The sequence below is a fragment of the Myotis myotis genome, unplaced genomic scaffold, assembly GCF_014108235.1.
Source record: "Myotis myotis isolate mMyoMyo1 unplaced genomic scaffold, mMyoMyo1.p scaffold_m19_p_14, whole genome shotgun sequence".
NCBI classification, from domain to species: domain Eukaryota; kingdom Metazoa; phylum Chordata; class Mammalia; order Chiroptera; family Vespertilionidae; genus Myotis; species Myotis myotis.
The window spans coordinates 19,987,815-20,005,217 of NW_023416318.1; the positions used below are offsets into that span (position 1 = coordinate 19,987,815).

General features: G+C 37.1%; 1 protein-coding gene across 10 annotated transcripts in view; it reads left to right on the forward strand.

Annotated features, from left to right (window-relative positions):
- Positions 1–17,403, forward strand: part of XPO1 (exportin 1) — a 55,064-nt gene that overhangs the window by 3,593 nt on the left and 34,068 nt on the right. For 2 of the 10 annotated variants that reach the window (XM_036334423.1, XM_036334421.1), the window contains exons 2-5: positions 677–808; positions 8,029–8,130; positions 9,051–9,080; positions 11,812–11,884. In XM_036334423.1, coding sequence (XP_036190316.1) covers positions 683–808; positions 8,029–8,130; positions 9,051–9,080; positions 11,812–11,884 — 331 coding nt within the window. In that variant the 5' untranslated portion in view covers positions 677–682. Of the gene's footprint in view, positions 1–676; positions 809–8,028; positions 8,131–8,997; positions 9,081–9,238; positions 9,303–9,869; positions 10,109–11,811; positions 11,885–17,403 lie in introns of those variants that run through there. The other 8 variants (XM_036334424.1, XM_036334425.1, XM_036334431.1 and 5 more) reach the window with 8 other exon arrangements.

Sequence of the window (17,403 nt, forward strand, 5' to 3'; positions counted from 1 at the left end):
CATAAAGGTGTTTTTTTCTAGACCATATATTCAGGGAATTTGTATGCTTGTAACCTGAGTCCCAAATTCATTGAGGGTTGAAAGAAACAAATGTAGATGGTTTAATAGCATATAAAAACTTAAGTTCTTTATAGACGATAAGAGTACCAAATTTGTTAGGCTGGTGGTTCCTGCTAATCATTGACACATACAATAGCAAAACTTGTGTACCACATTTAATTTTTAGCATCTTCTTGCCTTTTCAGTATATCTTAAAAAAATTAAGGTAACATGAAATGAGGGAAGTAAGTTTTTGCTGAACTAGACCTACTTATGAAGGGGGAAAATAAACATGCTCATCTGTACTTAAAAATTTGAGATCAAGACTTTGAACTGTCAATATTTAGGGCCATAAATTCTTAATAGATTCATCCTAAAAACAGGTTAGGGTAACTATATAAATGTTAGTAGAGAATAATACAATTTATTTGTCATCTAGAGGTGAATAGATGCTAATAACTGGTATGGTTATGGAGTAGCTAAGTAATTTCAGCTTTTATTTGCTTTTGTTAAATCTCTGAAATACTCATTAAAATATTTGTGTGAACATGGTTGAAGTAAAATAACTGAGTAGAAAGTTTTGACTGATACTATCAAAACTTCATAGATACCTTAAATATTTTTTCTTTATTTTCAGTAATCTATGCCAGCAATTATGACAATGTTAGCAGACCATGCAGCTCGTCAGCTGCTTGATTTCAGCCAAAAACTGGATATCAACCTTTTAGACAATGTGGTGAATTGCTTATACCATGGAGAAGGAGCCCAGGTAAAGTAGCTGTTCAAAACTTTAGAGCATAGTGTAACAAAGTTGTTGGATTTTGAATACAGGTTTAAATAATTGCCTTTTCAAAAAGTATTCCATAGTTTGTATTAATTCAGAATTAAATAGAAATGAGACATATCTGGAGAGAGAAATTGGATTTTATATATATATTTTATTGATTTCAGAGAGGAAGGGATAGGGAGAGAGAGACACACACATCAGTGATGAGAATCATTGATTTGCTGCTTCCTTCACAATCCCCCGTGCGGGGCAAGCCTGCAATCTGGGCATGTGCCCTAGACCCGAATGAAGCCGGGGACTTTTCAGTCTGCAGGCTAACGCTCTATCCACTGAGCCAAACCGGCTAGGACTGCATTATATTTTGACACAGTTAGAGTGGAATAATATTTTCTTATACTTGTTCTGTTATTCTTAAACATTTACTCCATTTAATAAAAAATAGCGCTCTGGCCAGTTTGACTCAGTGGATAAAGTGTCAGCCTGCTGAAGAGTGCCTCGTTTGATTGCTGTCAAGAACAAGGGCAGCCCTGACCGGTTTGGCTCAGTGGATAGAGCATGGGCCTGTGGACTGAAGGGTCCCAGGTTCGATTCTGGTCAAGGGCATGTACCTTGGTTGCGGGCACATCCCCAGTAGGGGGTGTGCGGGAGGCGCAGCTGATCAATGCTTCTCTCTCATTGATGTTTCTAACTCTCTATCCCTCTCCCTTCCTTTCTGTAAAAATCAATAAAAAATATATATATTTTTAAAAAGAAGCACAAGGTGCATTTCTTTCATCTAACTTTTCCTTAAAAAAAACTTAAAAAGAAAGAACAAGGGCACATACCTTGGTTGCAGCAGGATCGATCTGCATGCAAGCTGCACGTGGGAGGCAACAAATCAATGTTTTTCTCTCCCCCCCCTCCCTTCCACTCTCTAAAAAAGAATTTTAAGATATCCTCTGGTGAGGATTTAGAAAAAGAAGAAAGAAAAAATAAAAGAGCACAATGTATTAAATGCTTTGTAGAGACAGTAAAAGTAGTATGTACCTTATACATATATCATGCATTTGTAGTTAATATGATTCTTTTAATATGTAAAATATTTAAATTATAAAACTACTTCACAGACATAAACTTGTTTTATTGATTTTTTTTAAATATATTTTATTGATTTTTTACAGAGAGGAAGGGAGAGAGATAGACAGTTAGAAACATTGATGAGAGAGAAACATTGATCAGCTGCCTCCTGCACATCTCCTACTGGGGATGTGCCCGCAACCAAGGTACATGCCCTTGACCGGAATTGAACCTGGGACCTTTCAGTCCACAGGCTGACGCTCTATCCACTGAGCCAAACCGGTTTCGGCTTGATTTTTTTTTAAGAGAGGAGAAAGGGAGAGATAGAAACATTGATGAAAGAAAATCAATCGATTGCTTCCCGCATGCCCCCTACTGGGGATGGAGCCCACAACCCTGGCATGTCTCCTGACCAGGAATCGAACCTATTGGTGCATGGGTTGACACTCAAGCACTGAGCCACACCAGCTGGCCTATAAACTTATTTTTAAGAATCTTAATACCAAACATCTTTATGTTGTTGGAATTTTAAAATATATATGTATTTTTTTATTGATTTTAGAAAGTAAGGGAGAAGAGAGATAGAAACATCTACTATGAGAAATAATCATTGATTGGTTGACTCCTGCATGTGCCCCCTCCTCCCGCCCTGGGGATTGAGCCTACAACCCAGGCATGTGTTCTGACTGGGAATGGAACCATGATCTTCTGGTTCATAGGTTGGCTGGGCTATTAATTTGAATTTTAACATTTGTAAAGGTGGTACTGTTAATGTAGGGAATTATCTTACCACATAATCTATTTTTTATCATTGTAAAGTGTGGGAGGTTTGTTTTTAATCCCCCATTTAAAGAGAGATGAAGCAGGAATGTTTCTAAAATGTAATGTTAACAAGAAACTGGACAGTCTTGAGACTTCACCCTGTGGAACTAATGTCAAAGTTTTAAATGAGTAAGTTTCCTTTCTGTTGGATAAGAAAATCTTGTTAATGAGAATTTTAAAGGAAAGGGCCATAAAAATTGTGTGAGTGGAAAAATTACTCTGCTGTGGTATTTATAAGCTTGTTAGTCCAGTTTTATATTCCTACGGGCAGTTGATCAGAGTTCTTTTCTCCAAAAGCATTCCTGGAAAAGTTACTCCATCTGTATCACACATATCATGTAGTTGTTTCCTCATGCTGTACATTCAACATGGAGCTTTAAGCTTAATTTCATTTTAACATGTATGTATGGAAAGCAGCTGCTTTTGGAAGAAAGTATAAAAGTAAGGTTAAAAATGCATGAAGAAAAGTTGGGCTCAGCTTTGAAGATATTTGAAACACAAATCTATAGCCATTAGGAAGATGAGCATTTAATTTTTTCACATCATTCAGTTATTGCTGCTGTTTAATCTTTGTCTTTTTTAACCTGATTTACAATATCTAAAAGTCATATGAATAAATGAAGAGAGCAGTGTTCTAGTCTAGGCTTATAAATGAGAATTAACAGTAATTTTTATCAAGAAAAATATGTTGTAATACAGCCTTTAGTAATGTTTCACAGCATTGAGATTTAATGATTTGTTTTAAATTTGAATTTTAAATAAACAGGTTTAGAAAAAAAATACTTTCTATGTTTAAAAGCAAAACTTTCTCAAATGTAAGGATTTTAAGTTTAGATCTCATGACAAATCAGTTGCATAAAGATGATCAGTAAACTGCTATTTGTTATATTATGGACTAGAGGCCTGATGCATGAAATTCGTGCAAGAGTAGGTAGACCTTCTTTCCACCCCCACTTCACCCCCAACTGCCCGGTACCTGCTTCCCTCTGGCCCCAGACTTCCCTCACAGAGGGAGGCCCTGCTCACCCGCCACAGCCCACCGGTTGGTGGCCTGGGCCTCCCTCTGCAGGGTGATAATGGGGCGATGGCTGGGCCCCTGACCATTCGCATCGCATCTGCCTTGGCTGGCCTGGCACAATTGGGTGTCATAGCGTGGTCCTGGATGGTCGTTCTGCTGTTTGGCCGTTTGGTCAGTTTGCAAATTACACTTTTATTATATACATAGGATAAGGATACTGAGGTTTAGAGCCTAAAGATTAAGAACTCCTTTTCTAAAAATCATGTCTTTAAACTTCTAGTTCTGTTTTTTTGTAACCATCTCTTTGAGGATCTTATTTTGAATAAAAAGAAGTAGAAAGATGTAGTAGAAAACATGTTAGTTGTCTTAATTTTATTCTAGTAAGTTTTCTAGTTATTGCTCTGGAGTCTCCTCTATAAACTATTACCTACCTTGCAAGAGATTGGAGGATTAATGATGAGGTTTGTAAAGCACCTGTTATAGTACCTGATACTTAACAGGAATTTTGTTTAAAGAGTACTATTGGAAGTATAAAGATTTAGTATATGTGATGTCAAATTGTTTTTTTTAAAATACAGTAGATATTTTTTCCTAATCTCATAAAATGTGCTGAAAATGGCAACTAGAAATTATACTGGTTAAACTTAAACTAAACTGTAGTTAGTCTAACTTTTTAAAAAGGATTACATAACTTTGGAGGGAAAGAAATTATTTGAAGGGGTGACATTGGTTAATTGATCATATAGGGTTCAGGTGTAGGTTTTTATGTTATAAGTTCTGTAACTTGTGCCCACCACCCAATATCAAATCTTCTCCGTCACCATATAAGGACCTCCTTTCACCCCCACACCCCAAGGGTGCCTTTTTAAATCTGTAAACAGAACTTTTACTTAAATGGGGGGGCTGGAGTAGGATATTTAGCACTGAAACATTAGGACTACCTTCTGTTATAAGCATTTTTCTAGTTTTAGCCAAGTAGGCAGCGAGGGGGGAAAGATACAGAAGAGTTGGGTGTTTTCTCCACTATTGTGTTGTCTTTAACTCTTTTAATCTATTGCTTAGCAACTAGAATACTTTCACCATTCAGTTAGTAACACAGGGAGATGCAAGATTTTCTCCCTCTTTTCTTTTTAACCTCTTTGGAGTGTTAAGTTAGTAATAGGATATTATATAAGGATAGTGGGATTCGGGCAAAATAAAGACACTAGGATGCAATTACTAGAATTAACTTTGGAGAGTAAAATTACAGGAAAACTGAAAGGAAACATGATTTTAAGAGGCATGGATTTTTGATATCTCTAAAATATTTGTTACTATTTTATATTTTACTTATTTTTTGTTAATCCTATTCTGAGGGTATTTTTCTCCATTGATTTTTAGACTGTGGAAGGGAAGGGGAGAGACAAAAGAGAGAAACATTGATTTGTTGCCTGCCACACTTGCCCTTGCCCGGAATCAAACCTGAGGCCCTTCAGTCTGAGGGCTGATGCTCTAACCACTGAACAAAGCCAGCTAGTGCTATTTGTTACTATTTTAAATGCAACTCTATGTCTAGTAAGAAATGAATATTTAGAGATTCTCAGAATCAGAACTGCTAAAATGTGCTTTAGCCCTAGATAACTCACATCAAGTACTCTCTCTGCCTTTAGTCTGGCTATTATATAATAAATTATAGTCCCTTAAGTTATCAGTCCTTAATGAAATGAAATCTATAATAAAAGCGTAATATCTTAATTAGACCGGTAGCCCAACGACCTTCCGGACAAAGCCCCTTGCACGAATTTCGTGCATCCGGCCTCTAGTATATATATAAAAGCCTAAGTGACCAGCTGGTAGCTATGACACATACTGACCACCAGGGGTAGATGCTCAGCGCAGGAGGGGAAACCACAGGCACAGAAACATGGAACTGACTGATGAATCTCAGAGGGGAGAGGAGAGGGCGGGAAGAGATTAACCAAAGATCTTATATGCATACTAGGGGCACTGATGGGGTCCCTCGGCCTGGCGGCCTGGCGGCCTGGCCTGCAGGAATCTGGCTGAAACTGGCTCTCCAACATCCCCCAAGGGGTCCCAGATTGTGCTTTTTAAGGGAAACACACACATTATTAATGATAGAATTAACAGTCTTGGTTCATATATAGACAGAAAAGTATAATGGTTTAAAAAACTATATGAATGTCAACCTGTCTAGATCTTTAAAACTGTTCATTTCAGTCATATTTCAGTAAAGGTGAGGAAGCTAAAAACTGTCAAATGGAAAGAGCAAATTACAGGAGGATTTCTATAAAATACACGATATAAAATTTGGTGACTACACAACTATTATTTTTTATTTTTATTTATTTATTTAATATTTTGGATCCGTCCTCACCTATGATTTGGAAACATTTAAAGCTTTATTTTTAAAAGAAATGTTTTTTAATATATTTTATTGATATTTAACCGAGAGGAAGGGAGAGGAATAGTTAGAAACATCGATCAGTTGCCTCCTGCATACCCCCTTACTGGGGATATGTCTGCAACCAAGGTATATGCCCTTGACCAGAATCGAACCTTGGGACCCTTTAGTCCGCAGGCTGATGTTCTATCCACTGAGCCAAACCAGTCAGGGCTAATTTTTTTTATTTTATTGATTTTTTTTTTACAGAGAGGGAGGCCCGTTTGAAATGAATAAAACTAAAAAAAAAAAAAAGACTGTACCCTTTTATATAATGATGTTTACTTTGAATTTATATTCACACAAACACTCCATCCATGCTTTTGTTCCGGCCCTCCGGTCCAGTTTAAGAACCCATTGTGGCCCTCGAGTCAAAAAGTTTGCCCACCCCTGGGCTAGAGAGTTAAAAACATCAATGAGAGAGAACCATCGATCAGCTGCCTCCTGCATACCCTCTAGTGGGGATGTGCCGGCAACCAAGGTACATGCCCTTGACCGGAATTGAACCTGGGACCCGTCAGTCCACAGGCCGACACTCTAGCCACTGAGCCAAACAAATGGTCAGGGCTGCTTTTTTTTTTTTTTTTTAATCCTCACCCGAGGATATTTTTCCATTGATTTTTAGGAAAAATGGAAGAGAAAGGGAAAGACAGACAGAAATACCGATGTGAGAAGCACATCGATTCGTTGCCTCCTGCACGAGCCCCGATCAGGGCCGGGGCCAGAAAGGGCCTGCAACCGAGGTCGAATCTGGGACCCTTTGGTCTGCAGGTTGACGCTCTATCCACTGAGACAAACTGGCTAGGGCTACTCAACTGTAGTTTCTATGAAATTCATACACATACTCTGTAAATATGGACAGGAAAAGACCAAATTCATGATAGTGACTATTTTTAAAGAATGAACGAAGGAAGGAAATGGCACTGGAGAAATTTATTAGAGATGACTTCCATAAGTTTTAGATCTTTTATGCTTAAAAGAAAAACACATTCTAGATAATGGCTACATTGATTTAATATTTTTTCTTGGTTTGCATTACAATTTTTTTAAATCTATTTTTATTGATTTCAGAGAGGGAGGAAGAGGAAGAGACAGATAGAAATGTCAAGGATGAGAGAGAATCATTGATCGGGTGCTTTCTGCACGCCCCAACCCCCCACCCCCCCCCCCTTCCTGGGGATCGAGCCCACAACCCAGGCATGTGCCCTTGACTGGAATCAAACCTGAGACCCTTCAGTCCGTAGGCTGACGCTCTATTCAATGAGCCATACCAGCTAGCTAGGGCATGCATTTTTAAAAATTTAAAGCTTTCAAAATAAGCTAGGATTTAATATATGAAATTTGAGGACATTCAGAAATGCAAGTTTACAATATATTTAAGAGACTTTAAAAAATTAGTCTAAGGATCTTAATGTCATATATATCTATAAGTATTTGAGATTTAAAGTATTAGACCTAGTTTCTATGCCTTCACACAATACATTTTTATGGATAAATTTTGTTAGGTAGGTTGGTGACTCTTGTAAAACAGTATACCATTATTTATCTAAGTAGATGAAATTTTCTATGTTGTTTTTGGTTGATTGTAAGTACTGAGAACTTGTTTATGTCAGAGAAGATCTTTGATTTAAGAACCCCAAAAAGGCTGTGTTGTTTCAAAGGAATAAATATTCCTATTTTTAATTGAAGTTTGAGTGATAACAAACACATTTTTATTTCTCTAAAGACTTATTATTTGAGTGTTTCTGTAAGTTGGTAGAACCATTGTCCTGTTAGGATTCGTGCCTTGTTCAATACCTTGTTCAATTTTAATAAATGATTCAAAACAACAAGTGAGTTTAAAGTTCTTCTTGTATAATATTTTAGCAAAGAATGGCTCAAGAAGTACTGACACATTTAAAGGAGCATCCTGATGCATGGACAAGAGTCGATACAATTTTGGAATTTTCACAGAATATGAACACGAAAGTAAGCAAGTAGTGGTTTTAAAATTCGTTTATTTCTTCTTTTCTTCCAGTCATAAACTTTGAGGAAGGTATCTCATTTTTAGTATGAGCATTTGTTATCTCAAATCATTTAATATTGTTAACTTATTCAAAATTGAGTATTAAACATAGAATTAATTCTTGCAAATAGTCCTAAGAATTATGAAGCTTTGTAATTGGGACTAGTATGCAAGGTGGCTTTTTTGTTTGTTTGTTTTGGTTTTTTGTTTTGCTTTGTTTTCTTTCTAGAATATGTGTACAGATCTAAGTAGCATAAATTCTGAATGTATTCAGAGATGAAACAACATCAGAGGAGTTTTTGGGGGCAAGTAATCAATATAATACAGGCTCTAAGCACCTCCAACACCAAGTTGTGTGGGCAGTGTAAAACCCTACTCTGTGGTACCAATGCTTTTAATGGGACAGCTCTCAGTTTTTATTTGCAATTGAAAATGTTATAATCCAGGTCCTTTTTCTTAAGTTTGAACAGAAGGGTTGATCAAAATGTGTTTTGACTGTTTTAGGCTTGGTGATTCACACTTCTCTTTAAACTGCATTAACTTAACAAAATACCATGCATGGCATTCTGTTTAATATGCACAAGGTTTCCACCTGCTACACATTGTGTTAAAACAGAAAATAGCCATGTTCACATCTGTTTCTGAAATCAGACTGTGTTAATTAACAGTTTTAAAATATTAATTAGTTTTGACATCTTGTAAATTTTCGGGCAAAAATACAGTTCAGAACTTCCTCAAAGTGCTAACCTTAAGTAACATAACAGTGTTTGCCTGTTTGCTTGCCTGGTAAATTTTGCTTTTTATACTGACAGACATTACTAATGTTTAAGTTGATTTATCAACAGTATTTTTAAAAACTCAAATTTGTCTTGTGAAAAATGAGATGATTAGAGGAACAGAAAGAAAGCAACAGGTAAAGAATTCTTCGATTTACATAAATTACAAATGATTTGGTGCTAAAGTTATGCACTCTGACATTTGGCTTTTATGCAATCATTTTTTTTTCTTTAAAGATGTTAACACTACCTGATATTAATCATAATGTTCCATTATGTTGATTGCTTGTAATAGGAAGAAAAGGGGTGTCTTCCTGTGCAACTGACACAGCTAGGCTTTGACGGCAGGCCTCCACAAGGTCTACCCTTTTGATTCCCTTTAACTGAATTCTGTTCATCAATTGTTTTTGTTTCATGGGCGGTGGGAGGGGAAAGGGGAATTCAATGCATAAAATAAGTATTTCTGGGGCTCAGTAGAAATTTCTACCATAGGGATCATTTCATGCATTTATTTTTTTCTTTTAGTCTTTGCTGTTTTCTGTCCCTCATCTTCATAACTCAGCAGTGGATTTCTCAAATCCTGAGATGTAAAGCAGAAATGTAATTCTTTAGAATGATTGAATTACTTGTGGATATTTCCAAAGTAGTCATTTTTCATTGGCCTTCGGATTTGGCTGTCACTTTAGATTTTGGGGTGTGTTTGTTGTTGTTTGTTAAATATATTTTTATTTCTTTCAGAGAGGAAGGGAGAGGGAGAGAGGGAGAATCATCAATGGTGAGAATCATTGATCGGCTGCCTTCTGCATGCCCCACACTGAGGATCAAGCCGACAACCCAGGCTTGTGCCCTGGCTGGGAATTGAACTATGACCTCCTGGTTCATAGGTCAATGCTCAACCACTGAGCCACGCCGGATGGGCCACTTTAGATTTTTGAATAAAAATATTATTGTTCAAATAAATATGAATTCAACTGTGGAGTCTAAATGTTTAGGACAGATTGGGTTTTAGGATATTATGATGGTGATCTATCTATTTCTTTGACCTAACTTGTGAAAAGCTTATATTAGGCTTCTTGCTTCAGCCCCCTTGGCAGAAAGACCCAAATATGAGTTGTGTCTTCTGCAAGCTTATGCTTCCTTTTTACAGTTGGAGAAAGGACTAGAGGTTAGTAAACAGATAATTAACAAAGTATCAAATATAAAGTAAGATGTAAATAAATATAACAATAAAGGAAGGGGAGACTATCCTTCAATTAAAAACTAAGCTGAAAAACTATGACTAAATATGGTAATGTTATTTAAATTATTACTTTTTACTGGTATATTTGTGGTTGCTTTGCTTCATAATTTTTAAAGATCTTTTTAATTAGTTTAGTATTAGCAAGAGGATAATAGTCCATGTAGTAAAAAAATACATAGCTTGACAACTTGACAGTCTGATTTCATGCCTATAAAATTAAAGATTTTAGAGCAGTTTTTTAAAAAGTTAATTTAGAATTTTAACCAGAAACTTTCCCTTTTTGTTTTATTTACATTTTTCTGAGACCTTTAGAGAGGTGTAAATGAACATGATAGAAAGCTTCACTATTTACTGCTGATTATGAAACACCTGCATCAAATTTATATTTTCAGAATTTTGCTTTGGCCTTGCTTTTATCTTGGAAGTCTCTTTAAGGAATGTTTTGCAAATGTAGGATTTCAGTTGAAAATTTTCCTGAAAAGTGTGAAATGTTAAAATGAAAGAAAACAGCAAAAACATTTACTGTTTGAGCACAATGTAGTTTGGGACAGTCTATATTGTGCTTTGGATAAAATGAGCATTCTTGTGATCCCTTTGGTTGAAATACTAATGCTCCTATTTTATTGTGTGATGACTAACCATTTTAAAGATGAACTCTTATTCTCAGCCAAAACTTGCAATCTGAGGTCTATATATGAGTGAGTTTACCTTTCAGGTATTATAGCTGATTCTTCCCTAATTTAACTGTTAAAACATACCACAATAATTTTGTCTTTTTTCTTCCTCCTGTCTATCCACACTAATTGGTCATGATAATAATTTTGGGTTTTAACTCCTACAGCATTATAAATTGTTATAAATATTCTTGACTATTTAGAGTGAGTAATCAGCAGGAGGGACAAAATGGCTTGAAAGTGGTATCTGTTTATTCATTTTTTTACATTTTCAGTTATAACTTCTATATTTAGGAAGGAATACCTGAAAGGTAGATACAGATTGCAACATGCACTTGTATTATTTTTGACTGTGCACAAAAGTTTATCTTTAAGTTAATAGAAATAGCAAATATAAGGGTGGGGTTAAAATTTAAAATTAAACCCATGGGCTGTCTTGCTGCTCCTTAAATAACACACCAGTGATGTTTGTAAAGACTTTCTATAGAAAGTATCTTTGGCAATACTTTAATGCTTGGCCAAGAGCTTACAACTCCTAGAGGATGGTAGGAAGCTTGACAGCATCCAAGCAGCTAAATTCTTAGGAACCTGGTCGTGTTAAAGTACGTGAGCCTGTAAGCAGTCATTTATGCTGTGAATTCATATCTGGCTTCTACTTCCTTCTACAGATAAGCCCAATTGGCTGCAAAAAGGCTTTTTATTTGGTTCTTCCTGGTGTGAGCATGTATAAACAGCAGGACATTAAATAGAGTAGTAAACAATAAAATGAGGAATATGCATGAAAACTCAGTATATGGGTGAATAGATCCTTGTTTAATATATGTAATTAAACTTGGTAGCATAATGTTTTTGAAATTTTAGATGTAAATGTGTGAATGTCTGTCCATTTGTGAATCCTGAAAGTTGCTAGTCTTACAGTAATATATTCACATATCTCTGTTATCCAATTTTCAGTATTATGGACTACAAATTTTGGAAAATGTGATAAAAACAAGATGGAAGATTCTTCCAAGGAACCAGTGTGAAGGTAGGAAATATTTTATGAAATTGTAAATTCAGAGAAACTTTATGAATCCTGACATTTTTTATCATAGTTAAGTATTTGGGTAGTGGGTGTATTGAATCTAGTTTATTATGCTCTAACTTGGCCTGGCCTCAGGGGATCGGGCCAAAACCAGCTCTCCGTCAACCCCTGAGGGGCCCCGGATTGCGAGAGGGCAGTTCTTGGGTTATGCACCCCAGAATCAGGCTTCCTCCTCTCTGGTTCCCGGTGCGTCACCCGAGAACTGCAGCTGCCAAGTCACCGCAGCATCTCCTGCATTGAGTGTCAGTGTGTGTCATAGCTACTAGAGGCCTGGTGCACGAAAATTTGTGAAAGAGTAGGCCTCTCTTTCCCCCAGCTGCTGGCACTGGCTTCCCTCCTACAGCCGCCGGCAGGAACCCGAGGACCCAGGCTGCTTCCCTCCTCCGGCAGCCTGCAGGCACCTGGGACCTGGGCTGGCTTTCCTCCAGCCCCAGCTTGGTGGGTCTAATTAGCATATTACCCTTTTATCATTATAGGTAGATAGATAGATGATAGGTAGATGGATGATTGAGATTATGGATGTCATCATGTGGCAAAGCAGGTTGTTTATAAGGCTATCTTTTTGGGGACAAAGGACACCATACTATTCAAACTTTTTATAATATTGTGATGAAAAATATGAATTTAGTTACTCTGGAACCATGTCTGAAGTGAATAAAATTTGAATGTGTGAATTGTTTAAAAATGTAGGACAGTAACTGACAAGTAATGAATGTTGTAACACATGAACAGTACACAAACTTAAAAAAGAAAAGGAAAAAAACACATTTTATATATATTTTTTTTTAAAAAAAACACATTTTAAAAATCACAGTAAGCCTTTACCTTTTGAATTGTAAGAGGTTGACATCTTAAAGATAAGAAAATGAAGATATGGTGAGCAAAAGTAGGTTTACAGTTGTGAGTATGTGAAAGTTTATTCTTATTGTAATATTTTCCATATGAACAGTTGTAAGCCCACTTTTGCCCCACCTGGCATTTAACTTTTCCCTTTGTATTATTTTGGTAAAAGTAGTCATAGTTTAAGAAACATGGGATAAGGTAGTCTCTTGGAATTCTTTGCATTTACTTTAATTTTTCATGTACTGCCTTTATTGCCTACTTTTTATCACTTGTTTTAATCTCTGAAAAACATAGAGTTTGTACTTTATAATAGGGAGTATACTACTTTTGGTGGTATTTTCTTCTATTAAAATACTAGAGGCCCAGTACATGAAATTCATGCCCTGGGGGGGTGGGGGGGGCCTTGCTTCTTACTGCCCACCTTCTCGCTGCTCCTTAGTGCTGCCGTGGAGTGGGAGAGGCTCCTGCCTCCACCGCTGCGCTCGCCAGCCATGAGCCCGGCTTCTGGCTGAGCGATGCTCCCCCTGTGGGAGCACACTTAACCACCAGGGGGCACCTCCTGCACTGAGCGTCTGTCCTCTGGTGGTCAGTGTGTATCACAGTGAACAGTCTTTCTGGTTATTCCGCCATAACGGTTGCTTAGGCTTTTATTATATAGACTAGAGGCCTCGTGCAAAAAAATTGTTGCGGGGGTGGGGGATGTGTTCCTCATCCCGGTCTGCACCCTCTCACAATCCGGGTCCGCTGGCTCCTAATCACTCGCCTGCCTACCTGCCTGATTGCCCCCTAACCACTCGCCTGCCAACCTGATCGCCCACAACAGCCCTCACCTACTGCAACCCGCCTCCTCCGTGTGAGGTGGTGGAACCTCAGGACCCCCAGGCCTCACTGTGCGGAGCGGCTGCCAGGCCCCACCTCTGCTGTGCACATGCCATCTTGCGGCGGCTTCACACATGAGGGCGCGGGGATCACCTAGGCTTTTATTAGTATAGATGCCCCTTTCTTTGACTATGGATCTTTAAGATGTTGTCTTTCACTTGATTTCTCATGTCATCTCTTTTTTAAAAAAATACATTTTTTTAATGATTTCATTGAGGAAGAGAGAGATAGAAACAGCAGTGATGAGAGAGAATCATTGGTCACTAGCTGCCTCCTGCACACCCCACACTGGGGATTGAGCCCGCAGCCCAGGCATGTGCCCTGACTGGGAATTGAACTGTGACCTCCTAGTTCATGGGTCTATGCTCAACCACTGAGCAACATGGGCTAGGCTCTCATGTCATCTTTATGGTGGGATAGGGACCTGGATTTACTCAGCTAGTCTGACTTAAATCTTGATATCTATTTAGCATGCTTAGAGGTAAATAAGACAAGTTTTAATGACAAATATTTTTAATATATTTTAAAATAAAGATTAAGAATGATAGTATAGGAGGAAATAGTGTCTCCAAAAGAGGTTCCTATTTCTTTAAATGTTTTATTTTGCATTGCAACCATTTTAGATCATGTTCTGTGACCTTCTAAGAAACTAATAAGAGCAGTTTGACTGTTGGCCCAAATAGATCCTTCATACTTTGCCATTGCTCTTTAGGGACCTTAGATGCTGTTTTCCTTTACTACTTTTGTTTGATACACATGTTCTGGGCCTCAAATTTAACTTTGGCCATGACTTACCATACCCAAAAAAAGTGTTTACTTTTTTACCTCAGTACCATTTTTACTGTAGTATAAGTCCCTCTTTTGTTCTTAAACACCTAGACCTTTACTTGTGATCACATAAAGATTGTGCTAGATCAGTGGTCGGCAAACCGTGGCTCGTGAGCCACATGCGGTTCTTTGGCCCCTTGAGTGTGGCTCTTCCACAAAATACCACATGCGGGTGCGCACGTACAGTGCCATTGAAACTTTATGGCCCGTGCGCAGAAGTTGGTTTTTGGAAAGGAGATAGACGAAACAAGTATACAAGACAAGTGTGGATGGGAGAGTTGGAAAGGGTGGACCTCATCGAACGTACCTCAATCAGATTGAGGACGTTTTTAGCAAAGGCCAGCTTAGGAGTACCCTGATTAAGTTAATAACAATGTACCTACCTATATAGTTTAAGTTTAAAAAATTTGACTCTCAAAGAAATTTCACTCATTGTACTGTTGATAATTTGGCTCTGTTGACTGATGAATTTGCCGACCACTGTACTAGGTGATATTCCATGACCTTTTCCAGGTTTAAATTTAAGTGATTTAAAATTATACTAGTTTATCAAAGTCATGATTGTATTTGTTATTTATAAAATTAGAGGCTAAGGGTCTACCTGAGGATTCAACATTGAAGGGGAGTGTGGTATATTTGTTTTTTATTTAATTTAAATTTAATTCTTTATTAATAGTGTTACATAAGTCTCCTTTTTTGCCCCATTGACCTCTCCCCAGCCACTCCCATCCCCCAGTACATGCCCTCGTCCCCCCTGCTGTCTGTGTCCATTGGTTATGCTCATATGCATATATATATGGTTTTTTATTATGACATCATAAGAGCTTCCATATATTAATATGCAAGTATCCAACATATAATATTTCAGAGGGCTTAAGACTATTTACTTTCAAGAGCCTGTTGTCATGTTTGAAAAGACTGGAGGGGAAGCAGTGGTGAATTACACTGCTTGGCTTAAGAGAATTCTGTTCTGTTCTTTTCTCATCAGTAAAGCATTGGAAAATAAATTCAGTACTGTATTAATTTTATAATTCTTTTTAACATTGTCAGTACTGGGAGGCTTCTCCAGGCTTATGATTTTGTATTTCACAGAATATGCTAGTATTTCTGAAAGTTAATTTTCCTTCATCTTTAAGTAACTTTGGTATTGGAAATGAATTAGTATAACCCTTCAAATACTGTACATTTCTTTGTCTTTGTCACGTCATTTAAAGCTGTCAGCGCTACTTCTTACTCTATCTTAGCATATATATTTACTAGAGGCCCGATGCACGAAATTCATGCAAGGGGCTCGGCCCCCACCTGCCACAGCAGCTGCCTCTGTCTTGGCCCCCACCACGGCGTTGTCCAGAAGGACATCCAGTCTAATTAGCATAGTACGCTTTTATTATTACAGATTTTCCTGGGCACATATTGTGTATCTGCTTTGAACAAAGCATGATTAGGTATTAAGACTATATAAATATATCCTTACATCAGAGTGCATGCTAAGGGTCAGAATGTGCTAAAAGAAGGGAATAATGATTAGGTCGGACCCTTTAGACAAGTTCCTTCATACAAATTGCAATGCTTGTATTTTAAAGGAAGTGTAGGTTTAGCTACACAAACAACAAACCAAAATAAATTTTGTACATTTTTTCCATCTAGCAATTTTTAAAATCTGATTTCAAGTGCTTGTTCATAAACGGTTAATTTTCATATGTTCTTTTAGGGTAATGGTACTTTTAATTCAGGCCTCTTGCCTAAAGCACTTTGCCAGGAAAATGTCTGACAATTCTAGACTGTGTTTAGATGTCTCTTGCTGCATGTTCCCTAGTAGATTCTGTACCAGTGGATCACAGATGAATACAATTTCATTGAGCAAAAAACACACAGGTAATAATTAGCCAAGTAAGGACATTTAAAAAAAACCACACAGTTAAATGACATTTTAATTTAAAAATGATCAAGGGAGATACAATGTTCATAATAAAACATTTTAAAAAATATATTTTTATTGATGTCAGAGAGGAAGGGAGAGAGCAACATCAATGATGAGAGAAAATTTTTGAACAACTGTCTCCTGCATGCAAATCTGAGCATGTGCCCTTGACTGGAATTGAACCCAGAACCCTTCAGTCCACAGTCTGATGCTCCATCCACTGAGCCAAACTGCCTAGGGCCATAATAAAACATTTTAATAAATTTAGATTTATATACTACAAAATCTGCTACATTGCTTTGTTGTTGTTGGGGGTTTTTTAGACGAGAAAAAATGTTAACTATTTGTAGTCTCCCTCTACTACCACCGCCATAACATTTCTCATATGTGGCTGTCATTGTTTTTTCTCACTCTCTTAATACCTCAAAATGTTAGCTTAATGATTTTAAGGATCAGAGAATGTCTATTGCATTCTTATTTCTTGGTACATGTGTCAGTATATAATTATTCAATTAATGAATTGCATATTATTGAGTTAATGTTATCCAATAGACTGAATTATTCTACTTTAAGGAAATAATGACTTTCCCTATATTTTTACTCTTATAAATTATATGTTATATAATTGATATCTTTGAGGTTAAGTTTTGAAGCGAATATTTGCAGAGATGAGTGTTAAAGACTAAATATTTTGGACTTAAAGATGAAGGGGAAATTTTAATATGTGAAGTAGAATAATTTCCAGATGGGGAGTATGTGCTAGTCACTGGAGTAATTAAAGATATGCTAGGATTGTCAGTGATATTGAATCTATGTCTTAGTTGCACAACAACTTTCATTATTCAGGTAAACCCCCCTCCCTTTTAAAAAATAATTTTAGAAAATTTTGTTGTTGTTAGTCCTCAGCCGAGGATATTTTCCATTGATTTTTAGAGAGAGTGGGAAGGGTAGAGGGAGAGAAACATTGATTGAGAGAGATACATTGAGTGGT